At 41.1% G+C, this 14,949-nt stretch overlaps 2 protein-coding genes across 3 annotated transcripts; one reads left to right on the forward strand and one right to left on the reverse strand.

The window, feature by feature from the left end:
- The first annotated feature begins 1,723 nt into the window (after positions 1–1,723).
- pdk4 (pyruvate dehydrogenase kinase, isozyme 4) lies at positions 1,724–9,753 on the forward strand. Of its 2 annotated transcripts, XM_068711057.1 has the most exons (11): positions 1,724–2,119; positions 2,409–2,550; positions 4,110–4,181; positions 4,598–4,782; positions 5,150–5,239; positions 5,602–5,679; positions 6,505–6,581; positions 6,672–6,770; positions 7,115–7,228; positions 7,527–7,640; positions 7,984–9,753. In XM_068711057.1, exons 1-11 carry the CDS (start codon positions 2,002–2,004, stop codon positions 8,125–8,127), a joined length of 1,233 nt encoding a protein of 410 aa, XP_068567158.1. In that variant the 5' UTR covers positions 1,724–2,001; the 3' UTR covers positions 8,128–9,753. The 2 variants fall into 2 exon arrangements, with proteins under 2 accessions (XP_068567158.1, XP_068567159.1); XM_068711058.1 differs by lacking the exons at positions 5,602–5,679; positions 6,505–6,581; positions 6,672–6,770; ... (1 more) ...; positions 7,527–7,640; positions 7,984–9,753 and having other exon boundaries at positions 4,598–4,808; positions 5,150–5,237.
- Positions 9,754–9,828: 75 nt separating this feature from the next.
- Positions 9,829–14,858, reverse strand: asb4 (ankyrin repeat and SOCS box containing 4). The gene is made up of 6 exons (XM_068711056.1): positions 14,499–14,858; positions 13,526–13,825; positions 13,205–13,447; positions 12,876–13,123; positions 12,660–12,773; positions 9,829–12,432 (listed from the first exon to the last, which is right to left on the reverse strand). The coding sequence occupies exons 1-6, from the start codon at positions 14,797–14,799 to the stop codon at positions 12,244–12,246; spliced, it is 1,395 nt and encodes a 464-aa protein (XP_068567157.1). The 5' UTR covers positions 14,800–14,858; the 3' UTR covers positions 9,829–12,243.
- Positions 14,859–14,949: the final 91 nt, after the last annotated feature.

Consider the following 14,949-nt stretch of genomic DNA (forward strand, 5'->3'; position numbering starts at 1 on the left):
TATAGATTATGTATTATTTATTTAATTTATTACACTTAATCTCCATCTTGTACATTTATGAGGAATATTTCATTGATAACATCAGTTATAATTGATGATCTGCCAGATCTTATACATGTTTAGTGTTTAAAACAGATGTAATAGCAGCGTTATTTATTCAGTTTTATTTATTATCTATTTCCCTCTACCCTATCCACTGCAGAGCCAACAATATTGTCAATAGCTCTGTAGTATATACTCTCAAATGGTCTGATACTCTTTTCTTAATATATGACTCACTCATTTGGGATATACTGCTGCAGCTGTACACCCTGTTCCAGGATCCTGTTCCATCTGTGAATACAAACACAGAGTCTAAAAAGTGCTGATCCAAATAGTTCTGGATTATGTGCCATACTGGAAGCCGATCTGACTTGTCCTTCAATTTCTGCTGTATGTTGAGGTCTTTGCTTGGCAAGGGGAACAGCCAGAGAGGAATGGAAAAAAGATGAAATTGTGGGGCTGTACTGTAATTGAAGTAATCCTATGCTTTCTGCCTTTGCATCACCAATCCACCCCTTACCAATCCACCCCAAACTTTTCTTCTCATTATGTTCCCAGCAGTTTGTTTAAATGCTCTTGGTAGAATGTACATCATATGGTCTCTGAAGATTAACCCAGTATGCAAGCATTAACTTCACTCTCCTTATCCTCAAAGGCATTTCTCTCATTTTCACCTGCATCGCTCATACTGGAGGTTTTTTAAATTATGAGATGGGTGTGATTTTATGCCGTCTTGAGAAACAGAGTACTTTTTTTTGCTACAGATAGTTTTAATCCCCATTTACTTTCTCATTTTCACACTTCAACTGTTGCAGTTGCACTGTTTCTTATTGACATCAGATGCATTGCGGCCTCTTATCCACACATCTTCCTACGCTTTGTTCAACCTGAGAGAAGATGTAATTGATCATTATGTTGGATAACAATGGACTACATGCACTACCTTGGCCAGTTCCATTTTCCCCCGTACTGGAACATTCTGCACCTACTCTTACTTGCATTTCCCTGTCATATAAACAGTCCCTAACCCAATTATATGCTCTACCGCCAATGCCCAATGACTTTCCAGGACATGTTGTATCTCTTTTCCACATCAAAAAAGTGATATACTTCCTTGTTGGTTTGTGCTTTAACTAGTTTGTGTCATATGCAAACCATTTAAAGATTGAAAAATCTCCGTCTAATACATATTCTGTTGTAACTGCTTTTTAACTACGAAAATAGGGACCTTCAGCTCTTTGTCTCTTCTTCCCTCCCATTAACTTAAATGCCCTGTATCAGTTTTTCACATTCATTGTTCTTCCATGGCGCTGCCTTTCTCTTTGTGTTGGTGATGGTCGCGTTACCATTGATCTAATACGGACCTTTTCCTTGATTTTCTCCCACTTAAGTTCCCCATACATCCCCATTTTCCACTCCTGTTTATAGCAATCAGCAGCGCGTGTTTACTTTACATAAGACTAGATAATGGTCACTATGGTTCGTGCTTTCCAGTCCCACACTGGTGACAAAATGATTCAAAGGCAAACCCTTTCCTGTACAAACATATATCCTTGCCTCTAGTCTCTGACTTTCTGAGAGCTGTGTTTTCAACGTACACTTTCTCCACCACGTGCTCCAGATCCAGGCGCCTATTGGTTGCTTGTAACGTCAATCCCTCCTACCGCCCGCCCAACAACAACAACACGCACCAGCACACTGTTGCAAGTTGCATTTGAAGGGCAGACGATCAACTTGTCTGGAGACAAGGACGCTGCTCGAGAGAAGAAAACAAAAACAGTGATGGGGAACTCATAACCAACATCTGTGACTATGTTCATTTAACGACGGGGTTCCTGCACGACGCCGAGCTACAGCCCTGCTAGATAACGGTCTTCAACCTGGAGCGAGCTGCAGAAAGAAGGAACAGTGTGTCCCCTTAAACACTGACGGGCTGGAGTCCGTAAAAGAACAGGAAAAATGAAGTTTGCTCAGCTTTTACGGAAAAGCGGCTCCGTCTCAGGGATACCAAAGCAAGTGGAGAGGTTCGCTAAGTTCTCCCCCTCTCCATTGTCTATGAAGCAATTTATTGACTTTGGTAAGTGTTTCGAGGAGTATCGATTCAGTCGGACACTGTTTACATGTTATATAATTATTTAGCACACACACAGTTACACAACCCCTGTCAGCTGGTCATTGACGGATTATTGACCGGTTTGATGCTGCTCCCTCTGCATAAAAAATACACACACGCAGATACCACCCAAGGACAGGTCACGTCCACACACAAAAAAAACCTGGACGGATGTCATTTACATGTTGATTATTGATATTTTTTGTGTGATTGGTTTGCTCAGTGTCTCTGTCCCCCTCATATGTGTCTGCAGGCTCGGCCAATGCATGTGAGAAGACCTCTTTTGTGTTCCTGCGGCAGGAGCTTCCTGTTAGACTGGCCAACATCATGAAGGAAATTGATTTCCTCCCCGACAAGCTCCTGGGCACTCCGTCTCTAAAGCTCCTCGTCAGCTGGTGGGCTCTCTCAGCTGCATCACACATCTTACTATATAATCTGTGTTGTACCAAAATCGTTGTTGTACCAAACTCTGGGAATAGTTTAATGTTTAGTAAATAACTCTTCCTGCACATCACGAACAATAGGGTTCAGAGGAACTGTAGCATGAGAGTCCTATTGCATGTCTGTTGTCATTTATTTTTCAGGGTTCCCAGGCTATACAAGGGTAAACATTGTACTTGTTTCAGCAGGGGATAGTTACGCAACAGTAGTGTCTGGTTTATTGAAGACCTGTCTTTATTATTTCTCAAAGCATCAACAGATCCATTCATGCAATTTGTCCTCCTTTAGTTTTGGTTAATCCACCTAGTCACATGCTTACAGCTATGCAAACATTGCTGCTGATGCTCCATCACCGTCTCTTATGCATCAAATTGCCTCCTCCCTCACCATGCTGTTGTCTGTGCACCCGCTGGCCTGACGCCATTGATCTTAGAAGCATATATTTGAATAGACAGACTAATGGTGGTCATGTTGTGTGCTATTCTTATGTAATATACCATAATATATTAGGTTGTATCATTAAGATGCTGCACTGATTTTGAACTTTGAAGGATATGCATACCACTTAGTGCATGGCAGCATTTGTTTGTGTTCACAAAACCCTCACACAGTTAGAGTTATATCAGCGTGTGTTAATCTGTGTGCACACACCTATTTCAAGGTACACTGTAAATAAGGTTGTAAACACAGAGGGTGCAGCCAAGTATAGGTGTGCACGTGCAGGAGAACTACATCTGTTGTATGTTTTCAGCTGTTAGCAGAATAGCTGTAATCCTTTTTCATTTGGAGTTTGTTTTTCCGTCATAGTTGCTACTTCCTGATATCACACAGTATTCTCCTGCAGACTTTACCCTCACGTGTCGATTATGTTTGCACAAGTCATGTTAAGACTCGGTAACAATTACCACAATCCCCACCCTTTACACAAGACCTCCTACGCTCTGGCTCTCTCTTCTGTCTACTGCAGAGCTCAGCAAAAGAGTTGATCTGTCACTTGTTAATGTTGTTGACGAAGGGAGAGAGAGAGAGAGAGAGAGAGGTCACGGCCTTGATATTTTCAATCAAGCTTGTCAAAATGCAAAGTTTCAAAAAAAGTTTATTTCAAGATCTGTTGGAACGATGGGACATAATTCAAAGTGTGAGAGCTGAAGGTCAGTGGAGGGACAAACCACACTGCTGTTCACCTTTCACCCAGTTTCTCCACTGAGAGTGTGACTCACTGAGCTCAGCTCTCCAGTCTTCTGCATCCACTGGCCTCCAGATACATTCTGTGATAAAACAAGCAGCTATTATTTAAAGAGGACAGTGTTATTCTAATCATGTGGAAATGCTCTATGTCTAATTACACCGTTGTTTAACTGGTTAAGATCTTTTTTTATCATGTCTGCTTGCTGATTAGTATTTAATGCTTTCACATGAATGTAGCCTAATCACCATTTTGATTTACAGTAAATCAACTAGTTGAGTTTGTTTCTGTATTTTCTTGTAAAATCCATTATTTTGTGTCCACCAGGTATTCCCAGAGTTTGCTGGAGATTGTAGATTTCTTAGAGAAGGATCCAGATGATAAGGATGTCCTGACAAAGTAAGTCATTTACAGACGCTTTCTAGTTCTAGTGCATACATATGGCTTCTGTAAACCTTAAAGGCATTAAATAAAAAAATCAGAGCAGTGGGGTGAACTCGCATGCACTATGCACTTAAAAGGCTTGCACAGCCGGTCTGGCAACATTAAAAAAAACCCGCAGAGAAGCAGATTACAGCACACACAGAGAGGAAAAGCAACTTCATTCTCTGCTCAGGTAGACAAACAGTACTCCACTATATCTTTACATTTCAAAAAGTTTGTCGCTGCTATATTAATGCTGCGAATGTCATATAGAGAATATTAAAATCCCTTCTCGGCCCTTTTGTTTAGCACTGATGTGTAGATATACTAATAAACCCGGTATGCTAACAATCCCTCAAATACTCAAACGACCGTCTTGTCTTCGCCCTCAGCTTTACACAGACTCTGGTGAACGTCCGTAATCGGCACAACAACGTGGTGCCCACCATGGCTCAGGGTGTGGTGGAGTACAAGGACGCCTTTGGCGTGGACCCCGTCACCAACCAGAACGTTCAGTACTTCCTGGACCGCTTCTACATGAGCCGCATCTCCACGCGCATGCTCATGAACCAGCACAGTCAGTATAGCACTCTGTCATTGACTGTGAGTTAATCAACACAGTTGCTCACACTCGAAGCTCATGTCCTTAAGTCAAACTCAATAAAGTACTGATAATGTTTAAGAGCTAGCAGTTTAAAATGTCACAGAGCATGTTGTACTTTTTATGTCCGATCCCTTTTAAGATTTAAAGCGGTAGAAAAGACACCCAACCTACCATAATAGCTTGTCAGTAGTTTTATTTCACTGAATGATACAACACCCACTCAAACTGGACATGTGCTTCATATTTGACTTAGTATTCACAAATGTACAACATGTAGGGACAGTGAATTGTGTCTATACGTATTTTTAGTCACACACATTTATTGTATTTTGCCCTGTAGCGTTAATCTTTGATGGCAGTGTGAACCCAGCCCATCCTAAACATATTGGCAGCATCGACCCCAGCTGTGACGTTGTGGAGGTAATAAAAGGTAATGAATGATTTCCCTCGGCTCCACTGCTGCTGTCTATACACACACACACACACACACACACACACACACGCTGGATGTGTTATTATTCATGACTGTTTGACCTTTTATTATTTGATATTTTTAGAGTCAGTAGACAGAGTGGGAAGTGAAAGCATGTCATCATGATGTGCATGGCCTCAATAGACCCTCATACCAAATTGGAGCTGTCTATTTCTATTTGGAGTATAGTATAGTATTCTGAATGTTAGTGTAAACTGGTTCAAAGATAGAAACCACAATGTCCTCTGATATTGTTCTCCATTTCTCACGGTGAAAAGTAACCACAGATGATTTATTTTTATTTTTGTTTCCCTTTCTAGATGCCTATGAGACGTCAAAAATGCTTTGTGAGCAATATTACCTGACTTCTCCTGATATGGAGATCACAGAAGTCAATTGTAAGTCGTACAAAACAACCACAATGTTCCTATTTGCATTTTTCATTTTTAAAAGGTACTCTTGTCTATACTGTATCTGTGTTGTTTTACCTGGATAGTTTCTGCTAGCTGTCTGTGTGAGATGATAGTTTCACTGGTGTGCTCTTGAACTGAACCTTCTACTATACTATAGTCACTCTTTGTTGGTTCAAGTGAAGCCCTTTGTGTCTGTGTCCTGTTAGCTGGGTCTGCCAAGAGCTAATGGAGCATCAGACATTCCTCACTTTGAACAATTATCTACAGATGAACAACCTTAACAGAAATAGACCAGAAAAAGGTTTCATTGTATCATGTTCCTCATACACAGTATATTGCTCATACATCTGGGGTTGGATAACATTAACAACTGTGGGTTGTATGATTACATGCATAAAAGAAGACTATTATACTGTAAACTGTATATTAATATAATATGTAGTTTAATACAACAAATGTGGTAGTTTTTGCTACAAGTTCCTGTTACAGTATATCAGTCAGAACCAGAGCTTTGAATACAAACTGTACACACTTGGCCAGAATGTTTCTGGCAGATAAGTCCCTCTGTATTATAAATCAAAATGATGAATGACGTTATGTTCCTTGCTTAATTTTGGAATAGTGGCTATAATCTTTTTTTCCCACTGATCTAATCTCAGAGTTAATATGTTGTTTTATAAAGCAGGCATTTGTCCCAGAGGTCTTCATTCACTCACTGGTGTGCTTTCAGTCAGGATGTCTGGGTTTTAGATTTGTCATAGTTGAATATAGTGCCATCCATATGATCAGTATTATCAATTTTTTTCACAGCCAAAAACCCTGACCAACCCCTCCACATTGTCTATGTGCCATCCCATCTGTACCATATGCTGTTTGAGCTTTTCAAGGTACAGTACCAAACGAGCCTGAAAACCAGACGTATGTTACTCCTCACCGTGTGTCCGCTCACTCATTTTTTGTCACATTTTCTCTGTCAGAACGCCATGAGAGCGACAGTAGAGACCCACGAGACGAGCCTAACGTTGCCCTCGATCAAAGTGCGAGTCTCCCTGGGAACTGAGGACCTCACTATCAAGGTAGATGAGGATAGACAACTTTAGTACTAGAATTAGTGTTGTGCAGGGGGAATACCACAGGGATAAACCAGAGTTATTTATATATATATATATATATATATATATATATATATATACACGTATATATATTATGCTAACAAACAAGCGTTGTTGCGCCATTCACTTCCATGTCCATGTGGACCTTGTTAGTATAAGAATAAAACTAACCCTTGACTTGATGCACAAAGCATGACACTGTTTAGATTCCATTCAAAAGGATAAACGATGAAGAGCCGACAAGTTCGCTGCTGCCAGAACAAGAAGAAGACCCTTGTAAATCTAACATACCTCCCCTTTATTTTTAGATGTCTGACAGAGGAGGGGGAGTCCCTCTGAGGAAGATTGAGCGTCTGTTCAGCTACATGTACTCCACGGCTCCGAGTCCAGTCCACGAAGACAACTCTCGCAATGCACCACTGGTGAGGCTAAACCTGTCTTCAGTGTTGATGAGGTTCTTTGTCAGTACACAGTGTGCTACAAGACGACAAACTTGTGTTTGCATTTTAAATTGGGATTAAAAGTCAACCAGATGGTAAATCTCCCTGTTCTAATCACAGACTCACACAACTGAGCATGTTGCAAATTAGCTTATTACAAAGAGGATTGCAGTCCAGACTAAACTGTAACCATTAGATAAACTGTAGACCTGTTTACAACACAAACCCCCCACAGTGTCCACACTATGTTTTAAATGTGACCTTGTTATTTTTCCGTCAGGCTGGTTTTGGCTATGGCCTACCCATCTCTCGTCTGTATGCCAAGTATTTCCAGGGAGACCTGCAGCTCTACTCTATGGAGGGTTACGGCACCTCAGCTGTCATATACTTGAAGGTGGGAACTCCACTACCTCCAAACACACGTCAAAAATAACCTTCAAAAGCCTAGTTGGTCTAGAGTTCAAATACGCATGTACCGTCAATAACACAGACTGGATTGACTGGTAGCAGATGTAAAGTAACTATGTAAAACAGACCTTGCACAACTAATGTGTGTCTTGTTGTGAGTTATAAATCACCACATGTTTCATGTCAGGAGACCTTTGCTGTCTCTACTTAAACCAGTAAATCAAGCACAGAGTGAACTTTGTAGGAACTGGATCTGACTCTCATTTATGCAGACGTGTCTGTGTGATAAGGATGCGGACTAATAAGTTGCCTTCTGTTCCGTATCACAGGCCTTGTCCTCAGAGTCGGTGGAGAGACTTCCTGTTTTCAACAAGTCAGCTTTACGGCATTACCAGACGAGCATAGAGGCTGACGACTGGTGCATGCCCAGCAAGGATCCAAAGAAACTGGGCAATTCCAAGAGGACTCTGTGATGGTGGACGGAAGTGAAGGACACTCTTCTATAGTTTAAATTAAAGAATCATAGAATTAAAAAGTAAAGGGTCCATGTTGAAAGAAATGGACAAACTTGTACTGTAAGTGGGGAAGGCACCAAAGGCTTTCAGCATGCTACTGGACCTGGACTTGTGTACGTGGAATGTGGATTCATTTCTCACAGAGAGAAGCCTAGATGCAGGAAAATGCTCATTGTTGGTGTCAAGAACCAGATAAATACACCGAAATAGCTGAACTGAACTATTACTACCAGCCTCAAGGCATTTTAATGTAATTATATTGTTTGATGATTACAGGCTGCTAATGGAAATGGAAACAAGTATTTATCTTCTTTTGCCACACTCACTTTTCAGTTGTAATAACCCAGTTACACTTTGTAAGTAAGCTTGCTGTTAATGTTTATGTCCATTTTTTTCTTTCAAAGCATATAATTTCACAATTGTAAGATGTAAGGAAGTTTAATTCAAAGATTCATTGGATTAAATAATGATCAAGGTCTAGAGAAACCCCGCCAAAGCCAGCTGCAGGTGGGTCATTTGAGTTAAACAGAATGGGAACACATTCAACGACTCCAGCTTAAACACAAAGGGAGCAAAGTCTGTTCCTTAACTTTTGTACATGTTGGCATTTCAGTCCTTCATAACTTCCAGCATTGATTCACACAGACAACTTCTGTATTTCATTGTGGCTTAGTTCTAATACAACTACAGCATTTCAGAGACACTATAAGAAGAATTTGCACTGGTTATGTGTGGCGAAAAATCACATCAATGTAGAGTCAATTGTTCCATTTCAGTCTTTTAGCTTCTTCTATATGTGATGTTAACATGAATGATGGATGTTGAGTTCCACATGGCAAAATTGAATGTGCCTTTCTGGAGAACTGTAATGGCTAAAACATAGTATTTGCAACATATTTTAAATGAATATGTATGGTTGAACTGTGAATAATTGTGTTTGAAATGTAAAACTGCCAAATTAACCATGACCTCCACAATAATACTTTTCCTCTGTTGAAACAGAACTGAAATACACACTTTTTAAACTTTTTACAAGAAAGAACTGCACAGTCATTTGATAATATCAAGTGCTTCCTAATGATGCATGTATAAATTACTTACTTAAAGGGTGTGAAGGCTTGTGGGAAATGTTAAATGTTGATCTACAGAAAACTGTATTTGAGCTTTCTGGGATGACACATACACACAAAGTTAAGTGTTGCTGTCACATACAGTAGGAATGTCACAGACAATGCTATATGCAAGATGTATTGATCTAACAGATATTGCTTTATCTGTAACTTAACAATTTCACTGTTATGTAATGTAATGTCCCCATTAGCTGTCATACTTTCAAACATGCACTGTACTTCTCAATTATTTCTTTGCCAAGTTTGTAGCATTTAGAATTGATTTGAGATCTTGTTGATTAAAATATGAACTCACTAACTTTAGATTTTTATGATTTGTAAACTGTCTCTGCACCAACAGACACTTTGCATTTTATACTGTATAAACACCACTCTCCACGGCCATGAGTTACTGTACCGTGTCGCCACAGTAGAAGGACCAGTGAATATAGAAAATAAAAATCTCACTTCTCAATACGTGACTAGAAATTCTGCTGTTCATAGTGTGTAAAGTACACAGCATTGTGTGCCACTGCTCTGTGCAACATCGCTGGAAGTTGTTGCATGCTCATTGTCCCCCTGACTCCCCTCTTCTCTCTCCACAGTTTGTTTGAGGAAACTTTGCTCTGTTTGTGTGTCACCATCTCAGACACAATCCAGTGGCTTTTTCCGTGGCCAGCTGCCAATAGTGGTTTGAGACCAGGCTGTTCTGCCCCGTCATTAGTGTGCCCACATGCCACACTCTACTCTGGTTTTGTGGATTTTCTCCACTTGTCTCTATGAATTCTGTTTTCCAGTTCATTCAGGTATGATTGGCATTGCGGCAGTACAAACAGCATTATGCAAGCTCGTTCTCAAAGATAAGAGCAAAGAAAAAAAGATCACTGCAATGTCAGAATCACCACTGCGTTCAAGTTAAGTTAAAAGCCCATTTCCCGTTATGTATTATTTTATTATTAATGCACGATTTAAGAATATAGGCTCTCTCTGCCTGACTTACTGGTCTATTTTAAGAGTACAGGGAACCAGGCCAGACCCTTCAGTCATCCAGACAATGTTCTCTCCACAGAAGATGTCTGGTACACGTGCCGACCAACAGAGCTCAGCCACACCTGTTTACATATATGACCTATGGACTGACATAAGTTTGGTAATAATAACACTGGCACATCAAAAGTACAAGCAACTGTTGTAAGATGGTGAGGTCACTGATATGACACTGGCCTTCATTTACCCAGATTGTTCAAAGAATGTGGAAACTGGAAATTCAAACATTTAAAGACAATTCCTACCAAGCTCCAAAATGTTTGCAGGACATTTTTTTTTATATCTTTGTCTTAATTATTCCTTTATAGTGACATTCTAAAATGTATGTCTGCTATGTGTACACTGTGTCATTGGAGAGGAAGACTTTCTCCCATCCTAATTCAGCCTTCATCTTATAATGCTTCTTGAGGCTTCCAGTTAATTTCTCCCCATTCTCCTCTTCAACAAAAACACCATACAATAGATCAGCAGGGCCTCTCTCTCCAGGCAGCAGCCTCAGTCACATGAGTGCTTTCCTCTAATATACACTGATATTATCTCCCCATGTCAAATTAGACTTTACACCTGGATATAATAGACCGAGATGCTCACACCATTACAGCATGCTGTTGTGAATGGGCTGATTGGCGCAGGTCACAATTTAAGGTTTACCTGAGACTTTTTAAAGTACTTTAGTGGTCTTCCTTTAGGTGAGAATCTAGAAGGCGGAATGGAAAAAAAAGTTGGTGTTGAGTTAAGGTGGACGTTCTTCTAAAACTTGACAAGGGTATTAAAGGTTCTCTATACCAAACTCAGAGCATATCTAGAGCCTCCACGCAGTTCATAACATGACGAAGGCTGAGCCGGCAGCTTGCAACTAGCAACAGTGGTAACAACACAAACAAAGGCAACAGTACTGACAGAGCTAACAGTGTTTACCTGTAGGGTGGGGGGCAGAAATGTGTGCACTATTCTTCCACGACGACACAGTGAGTCAGGATGCTGACCCACCGTAGGAAAGCAGTGCAGAGCAGCAACCGTGAGCTAACCAGTGGAGCGCGCTCATATGTACCAACATGCATTCAAAATAACACGCAGCCTCTGTCAACAAAGAACAGAGAAGCTCGGTTAACAACACACACACAGAAGGAGAGCGACTTCCTTCTCTGTGTCCCCAATTGTCCCATAGCCATGACTTCATGTTCAGTCTACTGGAAAAAACAAGCACTTGTTGTGGAGGGCTTTGTCAAGTGTTTGTACAGCAAATAAAGGGGTTTAGAGCATTAGGTCGAGACTGAGCATTAAGGCTGGTTGCCAGGTAGATATGGATCCTCTGAAGTATGTGGCAACACTGGGATAGAGAGACAGGACTAATTGTATTTACTGACACTCATGCCACGGTCAAAGAAACCAGTACCTCTACTGTAGAATGTGAACGATATACATAATACAAGCATTACAGAAAGAGAAGTTGTGGAGATTGACTGTGCTTCCATGTGACCCAGTGGACAAAAATTCTCATTTGTCCATCATCATAAATTATTATTATTATCGTAATCAGCATAACAATTTTCATCAGTGGATTGCTATTTCCTCACCTGTCCCTCAAATCTCTGTATGTCTGGATGAATAGTAAATCAACTCTCTCATGTGCAGCCTGAAACCACCATCTATAAATCAGTTTTAATGTTAGTTATGTGATCAAAGTTCTTCTCCAGCAAAGACGAGTTGAAAGAAAGAAAGTTGCATGTAGTTTCTTCTGTACTGTCAAAGAGGGATTTCTGTATGTTCCAGAGAAAATCCTCTATCGGAATGATAAGCAAAAATATAGAAGACACACCTGTTAGTACCAGCTCCAACTAGCAGCATTTTCACTTTCCATAGTCAGCAGACAGGAAGAGTGAATGTCTCTATTAAAACTGTCAGGTGACAGGCTTCATCAGTACAGTATCCCCTCAGGTTCCAGTAGTAAATATTGCTTCATGGGAGATGGCAGAGGCAGCTGTGCTACACCTCTGTGGCAGAACCCACCCAGGCTGGCTCTGATGGCACATCTGGTCAGGTGAAGCAGGCTTCGAGGAATGTTGGTGCAAACAGCAAACAAAGAGTCGTAGAAGTCTTTGTGTCGCTGAGTGAGCAAAATAAAAACAGGTAAAGATCTTACATCTTATCTGGATTGTAAATCATGAATAAACCCCCACCTTTCAAAACAAAACAATTGATCTCTTTACACAGCTTCTTAGGCTCTGGCCTACTTGCTTGTTTGTTTTTAGTTTTTAACTAAGAGAGTAATGTTAATCTTATTCACTGAACACATACTTCATACTAATCATGTACAGTTTATCATTGTACTACCTTGTAGCAGTCATCAGGAATGGCAGCTCTCCACTTATTTGTGGGCTTTATGCGTTCATAAGAGTTGATCATGATTTCTACGGCTCCGGGGTAGTCGTAGCAGGTCTGCAACACCTGCACAAAACACAAAACAACACACAACATTTCAATTTACAGCACAAGAATCTGTTGAATGTGCAAAATATGATCTAAAAACATAAGTCTCTATCTCTGTACCTTATGGAACTGGGGTGGGTAGATCCGTGCTGCGTTATGGTTGAGCAGCAGCTGATAGCAGAGCTCAGGTATGGCAAAGGGCCTGACATCAGTCACTTTGATGACATACTGAATAGGAGCGCAGCCATTGATGTCCATGGCTCTGGTGTCAGCTCCGGCCTCCAGTAGCATCTGCATCAGGACGTGATCACAGTTCCAGGCTGCCTTGTGAAGAGCTGTTTTATTGTCCTCTTCTCTGAGGTTGGGATCTTGGAGAGAAGGAAAATCTCAAAGCATTCCATGGATGGTACACAATGTCAATATAAGTACAAAAGTCCCAAAAAACTCACCAGCCTGGTGATCCAGCAAGAGGCGACAGACAAGATGATGATCTTGTCTGTAGATTTGCTCTTTAGAGTCAAAAGCCCAGAAACACGCAGTCATCAGGGGCGTCTCCCGGAGAGAGTTGACTGCATTCACAGACGCTCCGTGGGCCAAGTAGAGAGCCATCAGCTCTGGGATGCCGAATCTGGCTGCTGTGTGTAAAGGTGTGTCCTCCTCATTGTTTTCGCTGGGCATATCAACATTTGCACCTCCAAGGGGAAAAAGCAATGGTTATTTTGTATCACTTTCATTAATCTGCTAATATCCATTCACCATTCCCTCCTGACCTTTGAGGATAAGCTGCTTGGCACAGTCCACAGACTCCCTGGTGATGCAGTAGTGCAGGGGTGTGTGTCCGCTCAGCGACAGGCTGTTGACTTTTGCCCTGTGAGCCAAAAGCAAGGCGACACAGTCACCGTTGGAGACCTCGCAGGCCACATGCAGCGGCGTCTTCCCATTAGGCATCCGGTTGATGACTGCACCTTCTTGAAGGAGCACCAGTGCTGTTTCCACAGCATTGTACATCACGCATACATGAATACCCATCGCCCAGGATCTCTCCAGTTTGTAGCCTGGGAGCCAGTAGCCTGTAGCAAATAAGACAACTAACTACTTACTACATTTCCTGTCAAATGTCAAACTGTTGCTGTATGGTTATTTCACGGGACAGATTTCTGTTTGTGCCGTTTCCTCTGTTCTTTTCTTACTGGTTTGAAATAGTTGGGCTTCAATTAGAAATAATAACATTAATTAAGGATGTTTTTTTTTTCCTTCTTACAAACTTTTAATTTTGATTGTTGTAGTTTGTCATGAACATTCAAGGTTGTAGAGAAATACTTGGACAAAAGTAATCAGGAGCTGTACAAGTAAGGGTCAAAGGTGCTTGTACTCTGACTCACACTAGATTTACATCATGATAACTTTGTTCTTTTATTGCATTACGTTTAATCCCCAGGAGCCTGAGCATGTTATTGTAATTCAGCTGTTGAGTGTTTGTCATTTCCAGTTTTAGGATGAATGGGGATTTAACACCATCTACTGGAAAAACTACAGAGTGTGTTAACAATCTATTTTTCTAACTTAATGCTTTGTTAAAACTATGATGTCTCACAATCTTGTTGTTTATTATGGATACTCACATGATAACTCGTATTTCAGGGCCTTAGTGCTTGATATAGTCTGACAAACATACAGTATATCAGCGTTGATTTTATCGCTGCTGGTGAAATGTGGCTCAATCTCATCCTACTTTCTTCGTACCTTGTTTGTATGAGGCCAGCACCATGCTGGGGTCCTCCACCTCTAGCACAGTGTCAATGTCTAGTTTCCCAGTGTGCAGAATCTGCATGACCTCTTGGGCGTCGTTGGCCTGCAGGGCCTCCAAGAACTGTTGCTTCAGCTGTTTGACAGCCAGTTGTCCGGGGGTCAACTCCTCCATAAGCTCAGTGAAAGAAGGGCCTCGCTCCTCGTATAGCACTGCTAAACCAGCCACTAACACTCTCCACACAGCATGCAGAAGATTGCAAATAAACGCACAAATAATAAAAAAGGTGTCAATCATACCCACACTCCATAAACTCAGCTATCAGATATGGGAGGGGTGTGACGAAGAATATGAAGAGGGTCAACAAGTGACAGGAGGGCGCCGTCAGCGAGAAAAAATAGGCCTGAAGTGAAATTAGGCTAAATATAAATAGAAAGGAGAGAGGGA

Source organism: Cebidichthys violaceus, unplaced genomic scaffold (genome assembly GCF_023349555.1).
Source record: "Cebidichthys violaceus isolate CVI_PGR_0920_01 unplaced genomic scaffold, fCebVio1.0.p SCAF_16, whole genome shotgun sequence".
Classification (NCBI taxonomy): domain Eukaryota; kingdom Metazoa; phylum Chordata; class Actinopteri; order Perciformes; family Stichaeidae; genus Cebidichthys; species Cebidichthys violaceus.

Coding starts and splice junctions, on each gene's coding strand:
- asb4 (XM_068711056.1), bottom strand. CDS start 14,799: ATGATTGACACCTTTTTTATTATTTGTGCGTTTATTTGCAATCTTCTG. Junction 13,826..14,498: donor GCTGGCCTCATACAAACAAG/GTACGAAGAAAG, acceptor TATTTGCTACAG/GCTACTGGCTCCCAGGCTAC. Junction 13,448..13,525: donor CAAGCAGCTTATCCTCAAAG/GTCAGGAGGGAA, acceptor TTCCCCTTGGAG/GTGCAAATGTTGATATGCCC.
- pdk4 (XM_068711057.1), top strand. CDS start 2,002: ATGAAGTTTGCTCAGCTTTTACGGAAAAGCGGCTCCGTCTCAGGGATA. Junction 2,551..4,109: donor CTAAAGCTCCTCGTCAGCTG/GTGGGCTCTCTC, acceptor TGTGTCCACCAG/GTATTCCCAGAGTTTGCTGG. Junction 7,229..7,526: donor ACTCTCGCAATGCACCACTG/GTGAGGCTAAAC, acceptor TTTTTCCGTCAG/GCTGGTTTTGGCTATGGCCT.